The 17,400-nt window shown below is 42.0% G+C and overlaps 1 protein-coding gene across 6 annotated transcripts in view; it reads left to right on the forward strand.

The window, feature by feature from the left end:
• rassf7a (Ras association domain family member 7a) overlaps positions 1-13,533 on the forward strand; it is a 32,332-nt gene extending 18,799 nt beyond the window's left edge. For all 6 annotated transcript variants that reach the window (XM_026312210.1, XM_026312213.2, XM_026312214.1 and 3 more), the window contains 5 exons: positions 7,164-7,362; positions 8,088-9,016; positions 10,916-11,087; positions 11,189-11,296; positions 13,240-13,533. In XM_026312210.1, coding sequence (XP_026167995.1) covers positions 7,260-7,362; positions 8,088-9,016; positions 10,916-11,087; positions 11,189-11,296; positions 13,240-13,271 — 1,344 coding nt within the window. In that variant the 5' untranslated portion in view covers positions 7,164-7,259 and the 3' untranslated portion in view covers positions 13,272-13,533. The remainder of the gene's footprint in view (positions 1-7,163; positions 7,363-8,087; positions 9,017-10,915; positions 11,088-11,188; positions 11,297-13,239) is intronic.
• The last annotated feature ends 3,867 nt before the right edge of the window (positions 13,534-17,400 follow it).

Below are 17,400 nucleotides of genomic sequence, written 5' to 3' on the forward strand. Positions count from 1 at the left end.
GTTTGTCATTTCTACTTATGTTCTATATAAATTGCATCTTGTTAAATTAGGGAGTTTCAGTTTTACATTTGCACTTTGCTTTAGTCCAAAATTAAGCATCATCCATTTGTTTGAGCCAGCCTGTCTGCCGTCTGTGCTTCAGCCATGTAACATATTATTTTGGCTATGTGATAAGTGACTGTCTCTCAATGGCTCTCTCTCTCTCTCTCTCTCTCTCTCTCTCTCTATATATATATATATATATATATATATATTTTGCATGCAAAAACTATATTAGTGCACGTGTTATCTACTAGACTGGGAATAGAGCAATGTCATCCTTCCCTGGCAAACATTGCTGAGTCAGGCTGGGAGTATATAATTACACTTGGATGGCCATCAACAGTCTGAGTGCCTTCTTCCCTGGCTCACCCTACAATGCAAACCACTCATCCTGAGCCTAACTCAGTGGAGGCCAGCTCTGCCCGGCCGTTCATGGGCTATGCGCAAACCTGCATTATCATTCTCACCATTAGCTGCTGGCTGCGTGGGTGGATCCATGAGTCAGGCCAAACCAAGTTCTCATCTCTAATGTGCCCACCTCCACTCTGTTTCCTGGGTTGAGGTGAAGGACCTCTGCCAAACCAGGTGTGCGTAAGTCTTTCACTCAGTGAGATGAATAATGTAGCAGTGTTTTATTGTGGCCAGGGCTGTGTAAGCTATTGTGGCCATATATTCATGGGAGTGTACCCTATTCACCTTCAGTCAATTCAAAAGTGTGCCAGGCTTTCTTTATAGTCTAGAATAATAAAAACAAAAACTACTTTCTAGGCATTAAAAATTGAGATGAAATAAAAGATTTTCTTTCTTCGTCTTTACCTTCTCTCTTCCTTCTCTCTTGTGGTTCAGACCAGGTTACCATCTGTCTGTGGAAGTGCTGCGGGTGATTCATAATGACTGGGATTTCACACTAAGTGCTGTTTTACACACTGTGACTGTAGCGGTAGTGACAGCCACAGGTGATGGCCGGTCTCTGAATGGCCATATCAGGATCTGCTTCACATTAACTGGAGTATTTCACTTTAAACCCTCATTAATCATCAGTTACATGCAAAAGGATTATGCAGTTTGTGTGTTTAGGGACTGCACATGAGATCTAGTAGTTAATAGAGGAATTGTAATATGTGGGGGTTGAGCTTGAAACATTTTAGTTTGTATTTATCAGATATTTGTCCTTGATTTGGATGCAAAGGTGTCCCCTGTATTAATGAACCACTGATCTTGTCTCATTGAGATTTCACACTTGAATGAGCAAATCATTATAATGGAGAAGGCTGAAGGCTGCAGCAGCACATCCCTGTATGCAAGTATGATGACAAAAGCTTATTAGTGCCGTTTTTGATTCCTCTGTGTTGAGTCATTAGCATGTCAATAGAGTAGAGACACAGGCAGACAGGGGACATTTTCAAAGGCCTCATCGGTCACAGGCATTTGGACTTTGTTTCAAGAAATATTTTCCAAATTAATGTGCTGTGAAATATGTATTATTCATCAGGTGCGTTGAGCCTTCGTTGAAGCTCCTTTAACAGGGAACCAGGCAACCATTCAGTCTATTTAACACGCTGCCTGTCCAGAGAGCCTGCACAACAAGCATACACAGTCAATGTCTTAGTAAAATGCAGACTGTCACACAAAATGCAAATAGCATCTTATGAAAATAAACATGCAATGTCATGCGAACAAAAACACACAAAACCCACTTTTCTTTTCAAAAGCAGAGCTGTAATTGGTAATCCCTGTATCACGAAGTGAACATACTGCTATCTGATGTTTTGCAAACACCTTCCAGACAAACTAAGTCATCCAGTTGTGACTTTTCCACATTTTGTTGCCTCGTCACATACTATAAAAGAAAATTATTTCCTGCGTAAGAGGTGTGTCTCCTTTGGAAAGTTATTAAGTTATTTTCACCCTCTAGGAGCCCTCAGATCTTGGATTTTGTTTCCCACGTGCCCAGTGGGCCAATCCCTGCTCTCTAACAGCAGGCGCTGGAGCTGGAGCTGATAATTATTTCTGGGGAACTATTGGTGACTGTTGAGAACTTGGGCTATCTGTCTGTCAGAGATGTAATGAGCAGATAAAGACATGAGGCTAAGCTAGGCCTGTTAGTGTTGTTATGTAATGTGAAGTGTATCCCAAAAATCATCTGAATGTGCCTGAGGACTGAGTTGGTCCTAGCCTGCGCAGATGTTTTGTGCAGGGATTAGCACAGTCCGGTCCTTGAGGCAACATCCTTGAGATGTTATTGAGTTGAGCAATACTGGTGAATTTGTTAAACTATCCAAAGTGTAATGACAACAAAAGCAGAGGTGCATGGAAAGAGACACAACTAAATGACAGTTCTTAAAAGCCTTATAATGTACAAAGATAAAGATTGTAGGGAAGCTTTCCAAAGCCCTGCAGCTATGACTGCAAAAGCTTGTTAAGTGTTAATGATAATGGTAATGACTTTTTGACCCTGTTGGTTCCAGCTCCACCTGCTTACTTCTGTCCAAAGTGTTCACATAGGCCTTCTGAAAATTTAAAGACTTTAATTGAATCCTCAAAAATTGCCTCTGCAAGCGCACATGTGTGTGTGTCACTATGCATGCTCACAGTCATTTGAAATTTTTCTTTTTGTATAATCAAGTGACTGCAAATATCCATGTGATTTAGCACAAGATTTCCACAGAGAACCAGATCTAATTGCTGAACCATGATAGTTTTATATAATTTTGAATAATTATTGTGCGGCTCTCAGCTAAAGGCACTTTGTGGACTTTTTCTGTGTGTTTTTGGTCTCATTGGACTTTGAGCACATAAACTCAGCCCTCTTACAAGATTGAAACATTGGATGACAGAGGAGGAGGATGAGGTACAATGGTATACGACACAGAAGGCAAAGGATGACAAATGAAAATATCAGCTTTGCTTTTTATTACTTTTATCAATGACACCATGTGGACACAGCAGAATGGCAGTAAAAGCTGCCATGGTGCCGCATGGCAGAAGACCCAGTGATGCCAGGGGCCACAAAAGAGGCAACACTGTCTACTTAGTGTGGATCCAGAACAACAATAGCGTCTCTGCTTTATAGATGAGACTTCTCGGTGCCAGGGTGTTGCTGGCTCTTTGAGTTGTTTGTGTATCTCTGCCAACCTGGAGCAGAATGGCACGGAGGGAGCGTAGGTTCTTCCAGCACTGTTTATTGTCGTCAAACAGTGATGTCTAACGTATTATACACACTTTACCCAGCCTGGGCTGGGGTCTTACTTTCTTTGTTGATACTGATAGGGATAGCCGTTGGGCTACACTTGCTGTATTTATATGCACTTGTGTATCCTTCTTTTGTTTGGATCCGAGGCAGCATGTGATGTACACTCTGCCCTTTACTCCTGCAATTGTTTCTTGGACTTCTGTTGCTGCAGAGATAGCACAGTAAATGCTCTGAACTGGAGCAACCTCTTACAAAGGCAAACCTAAATGGCATGTCCGCTTGCAATCACACTTACAAATACAAGCTTGTACTTGACAGGTGCATACCCAACCCCTGACCATTGCACTAGCACAACAGTGCCATTTACCTCTTACGCACACATGCACATGCCTTACACACCCAGTAAACATACCCTTCATGTAGCCTCAGGCGTTGTGAAGGTACAGTATATTAACTATCTTGCTTGAAATTTTCTGATAAGCTTTGGTGTTTTCCACTTTTCTCAATACTGCTCATGACTAACAGAAGTTAATCATTGAGACCTTTCCACAGGAAATTGAAGGTTAAGGTTGTGTCTGAATGAACGGATACTTGTATGCTTGTATTTGTGTGTAGTTTTCCCTTTTTTTTTTTTTGTTTTTGCAATTTTGTCTGCATATATGTGGCTGCCAGATGTCTAAGGCAGATGTTAGCCACTTACTTCTGACTTGGAAAGAAGTAAAATCATATCACAAACCGGAAAAAATTGTCCCAGTTCATTTTCAAGTGTTGCACTGTAATTTGTTCAGCAAACAGCTGTAGTTTTGACATGTGGAAGCTTCTTGGCGCCCAGCTTCACCAAAAAGGCCCATCAGCCCAACACAGCTGCTCACGCAGAGTGGCACACAGATGAGATGAATCGTGCCCCGTGTGTCTGCAGAGCTGTAATGCCAACAACTTCTGCCTTGAGTCGAATACACTGAGGAGCTTGGAAGCTGATATTGAGGAGCAAGAGACATATGTACAGCCAGGGTGATAAAAGATGCCAGGCAGGTTAGCTGGATAGGTGAGGGATGATGAGAGGCGAGAGAGAAAATGGCACATGACTCCAATCACCGCCTTTTTCCCCACTGTTCTTTTTTCCTCTTTATATGTCTGTCAGTCAGTATTTTATTTCCCCATATTTAGTCTCCCCCTTTCTCATTTGCTCACTGTCTTTCTTCCTGACCGTCTCTTTCTCTCCCTTTCATCATGCTGTATGACTAGCCTGTTTTCTTTATTTAGTTCAGCTGATAAGATCCACAAGGGGCTTTATTTTATGGATCCGCATTTGTTTGTATCATACCTTTGAGAACAGAGAACATGTGTGACAGAGCAGAGCTGAGTTTCAGCTGAAAACTGTGTCCTGTGTTTGTGTGGGTGGGGCATGGGTGAAAGTGGAGGTAAGAGTTGGAATACGTCTGTTTTTTTTCCTTTTTGACAGGAGGTGATGACCTGAGGTTAAAGGTCTGATTTTGGAGGTGTGGAGCATTATCCTGTGGCTAAATGTTTTAGAGGCTTAGATTAGAAAGGGTGTGTGTAGTGACTGAACATGTGCAAAGCAGTCTACGTTGGCATTTGCATGTTAACTCAGTAGACTCATCCTCTAATTTCTGGACAGCAAATGTGATGATTGACAGACTGTTTGGCTTCTGCTGTATTTTAAACATCTATTTCAGGAGTTCATCTTAATGGTATGCTTCATGATTTTAAGACTTCGCAGAGGGCCTCTCCTGTGGCCATATTTCAGTGAGAACCAGGGCCCAGCCGGAGCTGGGTCAGGCAGACGTCTGGTTCTCAGTGTTGTTGCACCCATGACAGGGAGAATAGACAGCAACCTGAGACTCTCAGGCCCGTTTGTTTCCTGTTAGTGCAGATTATCACATTTCACCAGCCTGAAGGTACAAGAACAAAGCATCATGGGAGAATGCCGTTCTCAACTGGGAGATGCTTGTGTGTTTTTGTTCTTATTTAATGTGATTGTTACAGAACATACAGAAGCTGGGCAGACATAAAAAATCTTTAGATTGGGAACTGTCTTTACGGTTGTTTGTATGTAAATTACAAATGCAGTAAATTCCAAATATAGTCAGTTCCCGTTAGATATGACCTAAATTATCTACAGGTATGTATTTGACACAAATGTCAACAGTTCAGTCTCGTCTTGAGCTTTGTAAACTTTTTTTTTCCTGCTGGTTTCTCATAAGGTATGAAGGTGCTTTTGCACAGAGGTTTAGACCAGTAGGGAAGCCCGACACTGCAGGCTTAAAGATTGTAAATGGGTCTTCCTGTTCAACTCTGCATGTTTTTAAAAAATGCCTCAAAGCTAAAGTAAATGATAGTTTACTCACTTTATGACTCAACCAGTTAGGGTTAATAATGTGTTGCACCACAGAACACTCTCAAAGAGAGAAATATTGACATCTCTGCTGTGTTGAAACTTCTGGTGTTTGTTTTAGATAAGTACTCCCTTTTCCTATCAAGTTTCTTTCCAGATGAAATCAACTCATACCTGTCCAGGGTGTACCCCTGCCTTTCACCCGAAAGAGAGCTGGGATAGGCTCCAGCAGAATTTGTATCACATGTAATCTCTCACAATCTCCCCCACCCCCTGCTTGTTTCCTGTGATCTCATTCTGTGGGGCAAACCTCTCAGCTGTGCCAGCACTCCCTGTGCAGGTGATTTCATGTCGAAATGTTCTTCAGTGATGTTGCCACATCGCATTGGTTGTTGCTGCCCAGCAGAGTTTGTGTTTGGTGTCCAAACAGCAGAGAAGTAATGGTGGTGCGGGGCAGCCAGGTCAGCAGAGGCGGAGGGGCGGGGCAAAGGTTTTGTTAAGAAAGGCAGGAATTCTTCTGGCTAGCAGATGAAGTCAGTGCATTCCTCCACAGTGGCTCCCTATAGGCAGCCAGTGGAGCAGAGCCAGCCACTGAATGAGGGGCTGATAATGGTGGGGCTCAGTATTAAACACCTCCCATTGAGAACCGACAGAAAGAGACCATCTGTCTGACTCTGGGTGAAGAGTTGTCTTTTAGCAACTGAGGCTACAAAGTTTCATTTGCATTGCCAAGTTCTACTTATAATCCTACTACAGCCCAAGGCATTTGAATTTTATGAGCGCTGTGGAGTTTTATTACCTTGTTTTGAAGCTTAGCTGTAAAAATACATTCAAACAGAGTTGGGACTGATATAATGATAATCATTTGGGTTAAAGTGCTCTCTGAAGTCTGATGAGACTCGGTTTTGGTCCTGCCAAGGCAGATCAAACTGACAGACGCGAACATTCTCAGAAATACACGTTTGTTGTTAGACTCCTGGAAGGTTTCTGTGTGTTTCTAGATACACAAACACCCTCTGCCAAACATAGACACACTTGAGTTGCTCCACTTTCCCTGTCCGTTCCCCTCGGCAGTAAGCTATCATAACGGCTTTGAAGGAGGGCAGCAGAGCGTTTAATTGGGTTACAGATTGGCATTTATGCTCCCCAGGTCCACGAGATATTGCCGCAGCTCTTAACTAACCACTAGGAACTTTACAGGATGCCATGCTGCCCTACCCGTTGGATGCTGGTGTTGAAATTTACATTTCCTATGTGGTGCTCTCACTTGGTGCAGCATTTTTGACCAGTCATGGTAATTTTTATGTTCCACACCTCCAGTGTATTTGGTTATGTTTGGGTTAACAAGAGTTTGTGTCGTATGTTGTGGTAAGATCACGTGACGTCACATTTGGGGCTGTGACTTCGCAGGATTTGTGCTGTGGTTGTTTTCAAACTATGCATTATCCCAAGGAACTTGATTTTGGTTTTTGATCCATAGAGGTTCATTCTTACCAAGATAAATATAAATTACTAGAGTAACCCTAAAACATGCTAACAAGCCTCTTTGTCTCTGCTGTTTATCTCTTTCAGAGGCAGTGCCATGCAACATTGACCTAAGTCAAGCCAGGCTGAAGTGATCTGTTTTGAAGACCATCTTACCCTTCACCCTGCCCTGCCTGATCCTAGATGGAGCTCAAAGTGTGGGTGGACGGAGTGGTGCGTGTGGTTTGTGGACTATCTGAGGAGACGTCTTGCCAAGATGTCGTCATTGCCCTGGCACAGGCTATTGGTGAGTATCTCAAGCTCTGAAACCATTGTATCATCATTTTGTGATAGCAGGATACAGGCTGTTCTGACTTAGCTTCTGTAACAACCCTGCAATGACTTGATGTGAGAAAAGCAGGAGTATTTGTACATGCCAAGATTACAGCAATCCTTTTCTGCATTCACCTTTTGATTCTCTGCTGACCCATGTGGAGCATTGTTAGAGGGTCAGTTTGGATTTGAGCTGAGTCTCTGTCCCTGTATGCTCTGGCTTTATTTAAGCCATACGCTGCAACACCATTGAACAACATAACTCCAGATTTAGAACTCTCCTCCTTCTACGAGTGAGCCGCCTGCCAAGTCATTAGGGAGGGATTGTCCTAATTTCAAGGTCCTTGTGGAAACTTCAGTTTATTTGAACATTTTTTACATGTTGTGCAAGTCTTATGCAGCAGCCTTTTATGCCAATCCTCAGAGGTAGAGCTTTAAAGGTATCAGCATCATCATAATGCATCTGATGTCATTTATTCACTTGGTATTACTTGTGTAGAACCAGTGCAAGGGATCAAACTCAATGCTTTAATATATTGAAGGGGAAAAGATTTTACCACAAATAACAGATTTCACCAACTAAGTTTTGTAACATATTTTTTTAAAAGAGCAAGAATGTCATACAGCTCAATAATCTATGCTGTTTTGCCATACATACGTTGAGTCGCACTGACTCTGTGTGTCTGTCTTCGTCTCCAGGTCAGACAGGCCGTTATGTTCTAATCCAGCGTCTTAGGGATACGGAGAGGCAGCTGCTGGCCACAGAGAGGCCTCTGGAGTCTCTGGCTAAGTTAGGCCAACATGGCAGTGAAGTTCAGTTTTTTCTTCGCCGTACTGGCCCTAGCAGCAGTGATGGACCTGACTCAAAACAAGACAGACCAACTCCCCTCCCATTGCCCAAACATCCCGAGCCAGAGCCTTCAAAACGCAGCCAGCCTAAGAAAGCACTCACCTTTAACCTGGGGCCATCCGCCTCTCCCCGAACCAAAGCCAAACAGTTTAAGAGGTCTCCTCAGGACTCTCCAGAACAGAGAGCATCCCCCTCCCTTTCTCCTAGCCTTGTATCCCCACACATGCCATCCCCCTCTCCTTCACCACCTATAGGCTTGTCAAAAGATGAGGTGTTTAGGAAAGTACTCCAGCAACAAGAAAGACTGAGGGCCATCGAGGCCCAGCTAGAAGCCCTAGAGAAGCAATCACATACTTGGGAGCATCCTCACCCATCTCCCTGTCCTTCACCCATCTCTGATACTCGTTTACAAGAAGAGATGGATGCCCTGGAGCAAGTCCTGAGGAGGAGCCAGGCTGAGCTTGCCCATGAGCAGCACTGGGAGGAGGAGCTTCGGTCAGAGATGGAGAAAGAGCGAGGAATGAGGAGGAGGCTGGGGGAGCTCCATGCCAATCTAGATGAATGTGGGCGGCGGCTTCACGACTTCTCAGTTCGCTCTGCTCAGCTGGAACAAGAGATCCAGCGAGAAAGCCAGGCAGAAGGGAAAGCCAACAGGCCTGAGGAGTCCTTTGATGCTGCAAGGGCAGAGCTCCATAACCAGGAGAGGCAGGGGGCAGAGCTGGAGGAGGAGATGTCTGAGACTGACAAGGCTCTGGAGAAGCTACAGTCTCTGCTGCAGGTAAGGAGAGAGGTCCCAGTTCTGGAGAAAGGGCTATAAATCCACCTAAGCCCAATGTGTAGCACAGACCCTCTTCTACCTATCCTGTAAATCTGTATCCCTCTCCTATCTGCACGCTACAGCAAACACACAACAGTGCACACACTCACTAAATGGAAAAGGAATACTGATTAAGAATGAAACATAATTTATTGTGGCATTTTGATATAGAAATAATGATCAAAAATGACAATGACATGAATGCTGTATACTCATATACTCTTGTATGGAAATGTTTATTGTCTAATGAACTATTTGCAGCCTAGCTGAAGCTGAACTGGTTTGGCAGGCATCATCTTGTTTGAATGTTCTGAACATGTGGTTACTAATGGTGTGTACATTACATTGACAGATATCTTCATTTTTGTACCCTTTGTATGGAAAAAAATATTAAAGAAGATTTATTTGTAGAAGTAAAGCCCCTTTTATTGGATCTACTCAGCCTCGACTTATTGTGCTTTGTTGTGTTTGTTTGCTTATGGGGTTGTATCAATAACCTAGTAAAACCTTAGTTCCTCATAATCCACATGAAACCTAAGCCTTCAGTTTACACTTCTAGAATGCTTAAGCAAACTAGTTACGGCCAGTGAACTAGACAAAATAAATTCCTCTTTTATTGTCTTTTTCTATGTGGCGTTTCTAATGTTTTGTCATAGAGCATATTGTGTCAAATATTTCTAGCCCAGTGTTTTTAGTGTCTTCTTAAGCAAAACCTATCCAAACTGAAAATGTTCCATTGCAAGTCTACTGGGATCCAAAGAATGGCAAAGTGGCTCCATAACTGATTAAAACATAATGATAAGCTCATTTGCCTTTCAGTCAGCCATCCTCATGGGGGACGTGTCTGACTCTGAGGGTGAACCCAACAGATTTCGTGTCTGGTCTGTGGGACAGAGAAGTACTGCGTGATCAAATTGCCAATTTAATTCAGAAAGCAAAGCAAAGTGTAGAACAGGGACTTTTGTTTTTTCATAGATAGCAGCAGAAGTACTGCAAGTGTTTATACTCCAAAGGAAACCACATAGGCGGTTTGCCACCCAGGCAGTAATTGACTGAATGAGACAAGATGATTTTATTTCATGTTAATACTAGTAAAACGACTGGCAACAATGATTAAAACTCAATTCAGTGGTACTTGAGAAAGGTTTACGTCTGGCACAGTCAGCCATCTGGTGGCTGAGCCTGTGGGCCGAGTGTTTAAGTGCTGGTAGTGATGAGCACAGCATTCCTGTCATTAGGTAAATAGAGGCAGACCTGCAAGTGTGAACTGCCTGAGCAGGCTGCCTGTCCAGCAGCAACACACACACATACACACATGCTGAGGAAGGGGGGCTATAGGCGTACAGCTGCTTGCTGTACTGTGTGCAGACACATTGATTAAGTCTGATTGAGTGGTATGCTTGTGGGCATCACACTTTATTTACTGGAGACAAAGTTGATGATGCTGTCTTGATGAACTCCATGTTTGCAATAACTGGCGCTGATGAATATCTTTACACTTCGCATGTGGTGAGTTAGGAAAACTTTGCAATGCAGAAGGGAAATTAGCATTTTTGTGTAACCATTTAGACGTATGTCCCAGGCTGCTAGAATATAATGAAATCAGAAAACTGCTAGTAGCTCTGAACCTTAGCTGAATAGTTTGACACTTTCTGTGAACACCCTGAGACTACATTGGTAGACTCTGCTGCCCCCTTGTGGTAAAAGGATATGGCAATTACATCAACAGTGATGTGATCGCATGTATAGATTATCATTAAAATCACACAGGGTAGAATTATATCTGCTTTTTCAGAGGCATGTTTAGCTCTCAGTCATCCTTTGTTTTTCTCACTGCTCCATGCTTTTTCTCCATCTCAGGCCAAACAGGAAGAGCTGGAGGAGTTGAATAAGGAGCTGAGGCAGTGTAACCTGCAGCAGTTTATTCAACAGACAGGTGTCCTGCCAGCACACACTCATTCACGCACAGATCTTCAGGAGCAACTAGACCAGGTGGAACTCACACATCTGCAAAATGGATACAGGAATGAAAGTACGGAAACAAACAAAAGTGGATGTTAAAGCTTTTACTTGCATACAAGTGTGTTAAAGAGTGATGACTTTTACTCTAAAAATGTTTCCTGTCTCTCTCAGGCCACAGTGTAACTCCAGTTGAATCACCACCTCGGCCCACTGCCAAACAGTTCCTGGGACATCCACGTAACCTGCAAAACCCTCTAGTGTCCAGTCTCAACCCTGAGGGTGTGTATGTGTGAGATCCTGCTGCTCCCCAAGTTCATCCAGCTCTGTTCCTCTCCCACCCACCCCCTGGTCCCAGAGTTCCTTGCCTCAGTACTTTCTACCCCAGCTTGATTGGGTATAAGGCTACAGCTGCCATTCTTGGTGTTGGGTACTGGAAACATCTGGATGCTGGAGATCTAAGCTACTTCTCAGTTGCTTTCCTGCCTCTCTCTGTTAAAAGACGTCTCTTCTGTGCCTAACTCTCAGTATTCTGCTGATGCCTGTCCCTGTTTTTTATTTTTTACAGTTGATTTACTGGTCTACATTCCTCCTGCCATGTTCTCCCACTTCCTTCTATCCTTTAAACCTGTGGGTCTACCCTTTCATGTTGCCTGTACTTCCCGCCCTCCTCCTCTCACTGTTTGCATCAGGATTAACAGTAGCTGCTTTCTTTATCCTTTAATACACCGGGGAACCTGCTCCTAATTTCCCTGCCTCAGTAAGACCAGGTGGCCTTCCCACCCTCAAATCAACAAATCATCTGCAACCAGCTGCTTTTCACTCTATTTCCATGTAATACATCAATCACACTGGGAATGACTGTAACAGACATTCTGGTTGTAGTGCTGTTTTTATACTGTGATGTGGAAAAAAATATGAGACCAGTGTCATTTCACTTTGCCTTTTATGTATGGACACCGTTTACAGTGGCTTCTGAGAGTATTCACACCCCTTCCCTTTTGGCTTACACTATTGTATTGATTTCATTTTAAATGGATAAAATTGGTTTTCATCAATATACACTCAATAATCCATAATAACAAAGCAACAAAAATGTGTTCAGACCCTTACTTCAGTGCTTTGTAAAAGCCCCCTTGGCAGCTATTACAGCTTTGTGTCTTGTATAAGTATTTACAGCTGTAGCACACCAGGACTTTGACAGTTTATCCCATTCTCCCTGGCAGATCCTCTTGTCTCAAGCTCCATCACATTTAACGGGAAGTGTCTGTGAACTTTCTGAAGCCTTTGTATATAAATGTGCGGGTGTATCTATACGATGCCTTGTACTTTGGTGATGCTTGACTTCCAAAGACCAAGAGCCTTTCACACAAGGTTCTGCAAAATGTATTGCACTGCCCCATTCTCTTACTGCGTGAAGCCTTGGCCCTGGTTTGCCTACAGAGAAATGTATCTTTTTGTTCTCTTTCCGCTCTGCTGGAAAACAGTGCAAGCTATTTTAGGAGTTTCTAGCTTTTGCCAGTCAAGCTCAGTGCCGAAAGAAGGGATACATTTCAGACGTAGTGCCACAGGGCCACGGTCTGTTGAGGCATTTTTCTTTTTCTTCATTGTTATGGATACAGCTGGTCTTTTTGCTTTCACTACACCTAACATTTGACCTGTCATAACTTGTATTGCACCCTCAGTGTGCTGTAGATTTAGGATCAACTTACTTACATAATTCCTAATAACAAAGATCAAATTGAGGACAGGATGCTGATGTTTTGGTCATTTGCCTGGATTAATTACTGCTATCCATAATTGACCATCCAAACCACCTCAACCAGTATTTAGTCTATCATAGCACTTAACATTTTGTTATATATCTATGTATTATACTGAGAGGTCAAAGTTATGTGTGTATGAGTGCACACTCTCCTTACTGTCTTCAGTGTGGTGTTTTTTGTGGGATTATACAATCATTCTTGCTTTAGACACTACAGACATGGTATAGAAACATGTTTCAAACCAATTATGTCTCAAAATGCTACTCTAACTACAAGACTGTCATAGACAGTCATAATCCTCAACCTGTACGGGTAAAGAAATGAACTTGTTTCAGACTGTTTTTCTTCGTCTGTCTGAATATTTTGATTGAGCCTGGTCTCTTAGTGCTGTGTCTTAGCTGTAAAGTGTTTTCCAAACAAAGGGATCATCATCCCCACTTATTTTTGTGTGTCTTGCAGTCATGACATCTCGAGAGTCGTCATGGAGATAAAACATGGACCACAGGGCCAAGGGACACTTGTTCACTGTTGTGTCGCTGTCTGCTGTAATTTAATCTTTCTTTGTAACTCTTATCATTATTCAGTCTACCATGATATACATAATGTGTATATGTAAGACAAATATATTTACAAAGTTTTGCTACTGTAAACACGATATCTGTATGAAATGTAAAATAATTTAGGATCCTCTTACCTAGAAAAATATGTATTTAATTATAATAAAGACGTGCATTGTGTTTTAGATCATTTTAAGAAGAATGATTGTTTTTTTTATAGCTTCCTTTGGGCATCATATTTTATTATAACCGTTCTTGTGTAAATAGAAAACAGGAGGCTGACTAAATTTGACTAAAAATGACATGGACTTCTGCTCTCAGGACTAAGACGAATTCTAAGAATAGCTCACAAAATTAACACTACCTGCAGTAAATAATTAACACGCTCTAAATAATACATGAAGTTCCTATGTGAAATGCATTATGAATATATTATAGGTACTGAAATATGCATGCTTTCCTCATTGCTTGTACAATGGAACTTACAATGTCACATGATAATTTCTGGCCATTTTGCAGCTAGTATACACAGGTGGCTGACTGAAGGTTCACAAAGTGCATCCGTGGATGCAGAGAGAAATGTGCCAGACTTCCCGGCATCACAGCTTCTGCTGTTACGGATAATGTAACGGAATACCTTCAATAGATGTGACCATAAAGGCACCGACTAATGCCTGACTAGCAATCTATACAGTTTGTACTTTGTCCATGGATTTAAAGTTCCTTGAGTTCATGTATTTTCTATCTCACTTGACAACAAAGCAACTTATTGCATTGTTAAATTCTGTCATTTCTGATAAAAGAAAATAATCACAAGATAAACACACATTTGCACAAGTACAGGCTTCTGCACTGCACTTTTGTCCTCCACGCCTTTCCTGTTTGTTTACCCTGGAGAGTAAATATGCTGGCTGTCACATGCAGAGTGACGTGAGCTTCCTTAGGGCTTTGGCTAACTCTGCACTGAAACCCTTTACATTTCTACAAATACATATATTCTCTAAATACTCCCCAGCAGAATTTCAAGCAAAACACATATTTTCTTTCCATCTCAATGTATAAATAAATTGATATCAAAAGCTTTTCAAAAGCATTTATCAAGCATTTCCACTTTATGCCAAAGTTGTTAACTTCTGACCATGTGTTTTGAATTAAGGAGAAGTACATGAGATGGCCAATTTAGATATTAGGATTAATTATGTATTATTGCATTATAATGAGAAGATTCAGAGCTGTCTGGCTTGGCAGGGGTTAGATAAACTGCAAAATCCTTCTTTAGTTCTCAGTGCCTGGATGAAGTCCAGGCCCTGGTGCAACACTGATGCCTACCTGTGGACAAGAAGGAAAATACACAGAGACACTGCATTTCCCACTAGCTGAAACATGTTTAAAAAAAAAAAACATATATATCTGAAAATCACTATATTACATGAGGTGCCATTTATATCAGATATTTACAGACTTTAGGCTCTATTACTCCAATTAATTTTCTCCAATTATTCTCCATGCACAGTGAAATGTACTCAACGTCACCTGCTTCACATCTAAACTCCAATCTCATAAACGGGACATTAACAGATTATGATAATGTGTCTGGACACCACACTGAGAGAATTATTTTTGCTCATACAAATGGCACTCCAGATGTACCCTATCCAAATCTACTGCGGAAGGTTTTGGATAAATGGAACAGGATTAACAAATCTGAAATGTTGACCTCTTTCGGATGAAAACTGATCGATACATATTTACAGCAGGAACTGAGTGTCTGGAAAAACAAACCTCCTTGATGTGAGCATCTGCACGTCCACATTACTGTGTGATGATGAATGGGGCCATAAGTTAATGAGTCTGACATGCTGCACTTATCTATTCCTCTGTGTCACAATGACTCATTATGAACCAATAGGAATCAAACAGGCTTGGTGATACCAAGAAATGCATTACACAGTAAAACAAAGCAAGATACGTGATGTTGATTCAAACAGAAACTTTACTTCACACTTTAGGAATACTTGTTACACACATATTTCATAGTACACACTGTATGGATAAAACTAATTTGGATTTTCTTACTTAGAGCTCAAATTAGTGCTACTACATAGTTTAGTTAATGACCAGGAAATTGCCTCTACTAATGTAAAGGGGTAGAAACATTAATATTTTATTATGTCTATCATGTCTGTTCTAAAACCAAATTGAGAGTCTTTGCAGTAATGGTTTTAATTTTATTTTTACTGATATTTTTTTGCTGGAGGGCCTCCTGAAACCTCTTAAAGGACCCTAGTCAGTGAGGGGCCTCCCTGGGCCATAAATTGGTAAAAGGTGATAATGAAACTGATAATGAAATTTAAACAAACCACTCACCAACAGTCTTGACATCAGGTAGCATTAGAGACGTCTGCTCCATAGAAGGCAACGCTAATGGCCATTACTAAGGTATACAGTGCGTGAACACATGAGGAAGTAGGCTACAGTAGGCAGACATTTACTGGGAGCGCGGTCATGTTGAACTGATCTATCCCAGCAGTGGGCATGGGACGTGCTCAAGCACTGCTTGTAGATCTGTCAGCTGGTCCCGGACCAGCCAAAAAGGGAAGAAATTTAGAGGTATTCCCAAAACCAGGTTAGCCGCTGTCACACGCACAGTGGAACTGACAACTGGCACAATGTGCGTTAGTCAGTGGCTTACCTGGTTTTAGAGCTCAGACACTGACACACAATCTGTGGGGCAAAAAAAAAGACAAAGACCGCGTAATGAAAGAGTGACAGCTTGATCAGACACAGTCAAAATGTACAGTACACATTATATACTCACAGTACTGGGTTATTTCAAATAATCGACACAACAACGAATGATCGAACATTTTAAATGAAGTGACAAATGTTGTTCCTGCACTATAACAAACTGTGCTATAGAATTAGAAATCACACCTAGTTTCTGGTCCACGATGTGCCCTTACATAAACTGTTTTCCATTATAATCGTCACAATAAAGTTTCAAAATAAATAGTAATTACGTCTGACAACTGTAAAAAAAGTCAAGCTATAGAAAAATGTACCTAAGGTCCACTGGTTGTGGCTTATTCATCCACAGCATTTAGTCAGAATAAAGAATAGTGGCAGATAAAGGGAGCTACTTACCAGTCCCAAGTTTTCTTTTGGAATATTTTAAAGGACAAAATCTTTCGTTTCCATTGCTCGGACCCGGTCAGCCTTCTATCGAAGCATCCAAAGGGGTTTTTTCTCTAACAGGAATCACATTGCATGATTAAAGTTCGTTGCATTTAGGAATATAGTATAGCCTACACCAACGCATAAGTTCTGTTCACTTGCACTACCCCTACCCTGCCCACTCCCTTGCATCTGCAACCCGACCTGGTTATGCAAATAAGTAAAGAAACTGGCATGAAGCGCAGCCAATGAGCCGTCGTGTTGGAGCCGAACGACCCACCCATTGTAGCTAATCGATGAATAAAAGCCCGAGGGGGGAAGGCTTTATGGGGGCAGCATGTTCGGTTGGTTATTAGCGTTATAGTTGGGGTGCGGCGCGTTCAGTTCTGCACGTCGTACATTAGGAACAAACCATTCACTTGGTAACACTTTCTGCCCTGGCGAGATGATTTATTGCCCGTATCAATGCGACACAGGTTTCTTTACAGTCAAATAGACGCAATGCGATGCGACAGTTGGCATCGAAGGCGGGAAAGGCGTACTTTAAGCCGGTTCAACAAAGGACGCCCCTACCCCTCCGGCGCTCAGTGGTTGAACTCGGCTTGCTTGTGTACAGTGTTGCCATGAGCCGAGTGTAGTTGTGCACGTACCAAGGATGCAGCATGACTGTCTGATCTGCTGATGACGGCGACGAAGTGGAGGTGGTGGAGGAGGACGAGGGTGAAGAGGATGAGGATGATGATGATTAACACTCAATTATTTATAGTGTGAGAATTTGGGACTCGTGACTTATGGTGTCATTAACAAATTGTAGAAAATCATGTCATTTTGAAAACACGATTTAAATTAGTTTAAACACACAAACAAAACAATCAGTATGGCATTATAA

Source organism: Mastacembelus armatus, chromosome 6 (genome assembly GCF_900324485.2).
Source record: "Mastacembelus armatus chromosome 6, fMasArm1.2, whole genome shotgun sequence".
NCBI lineage: Eukaryota > Metazoa > Chordata > Actinopteri > Synbranchiformes > Mastacembelidae > Mastacembelus > Mastacembelus armatus.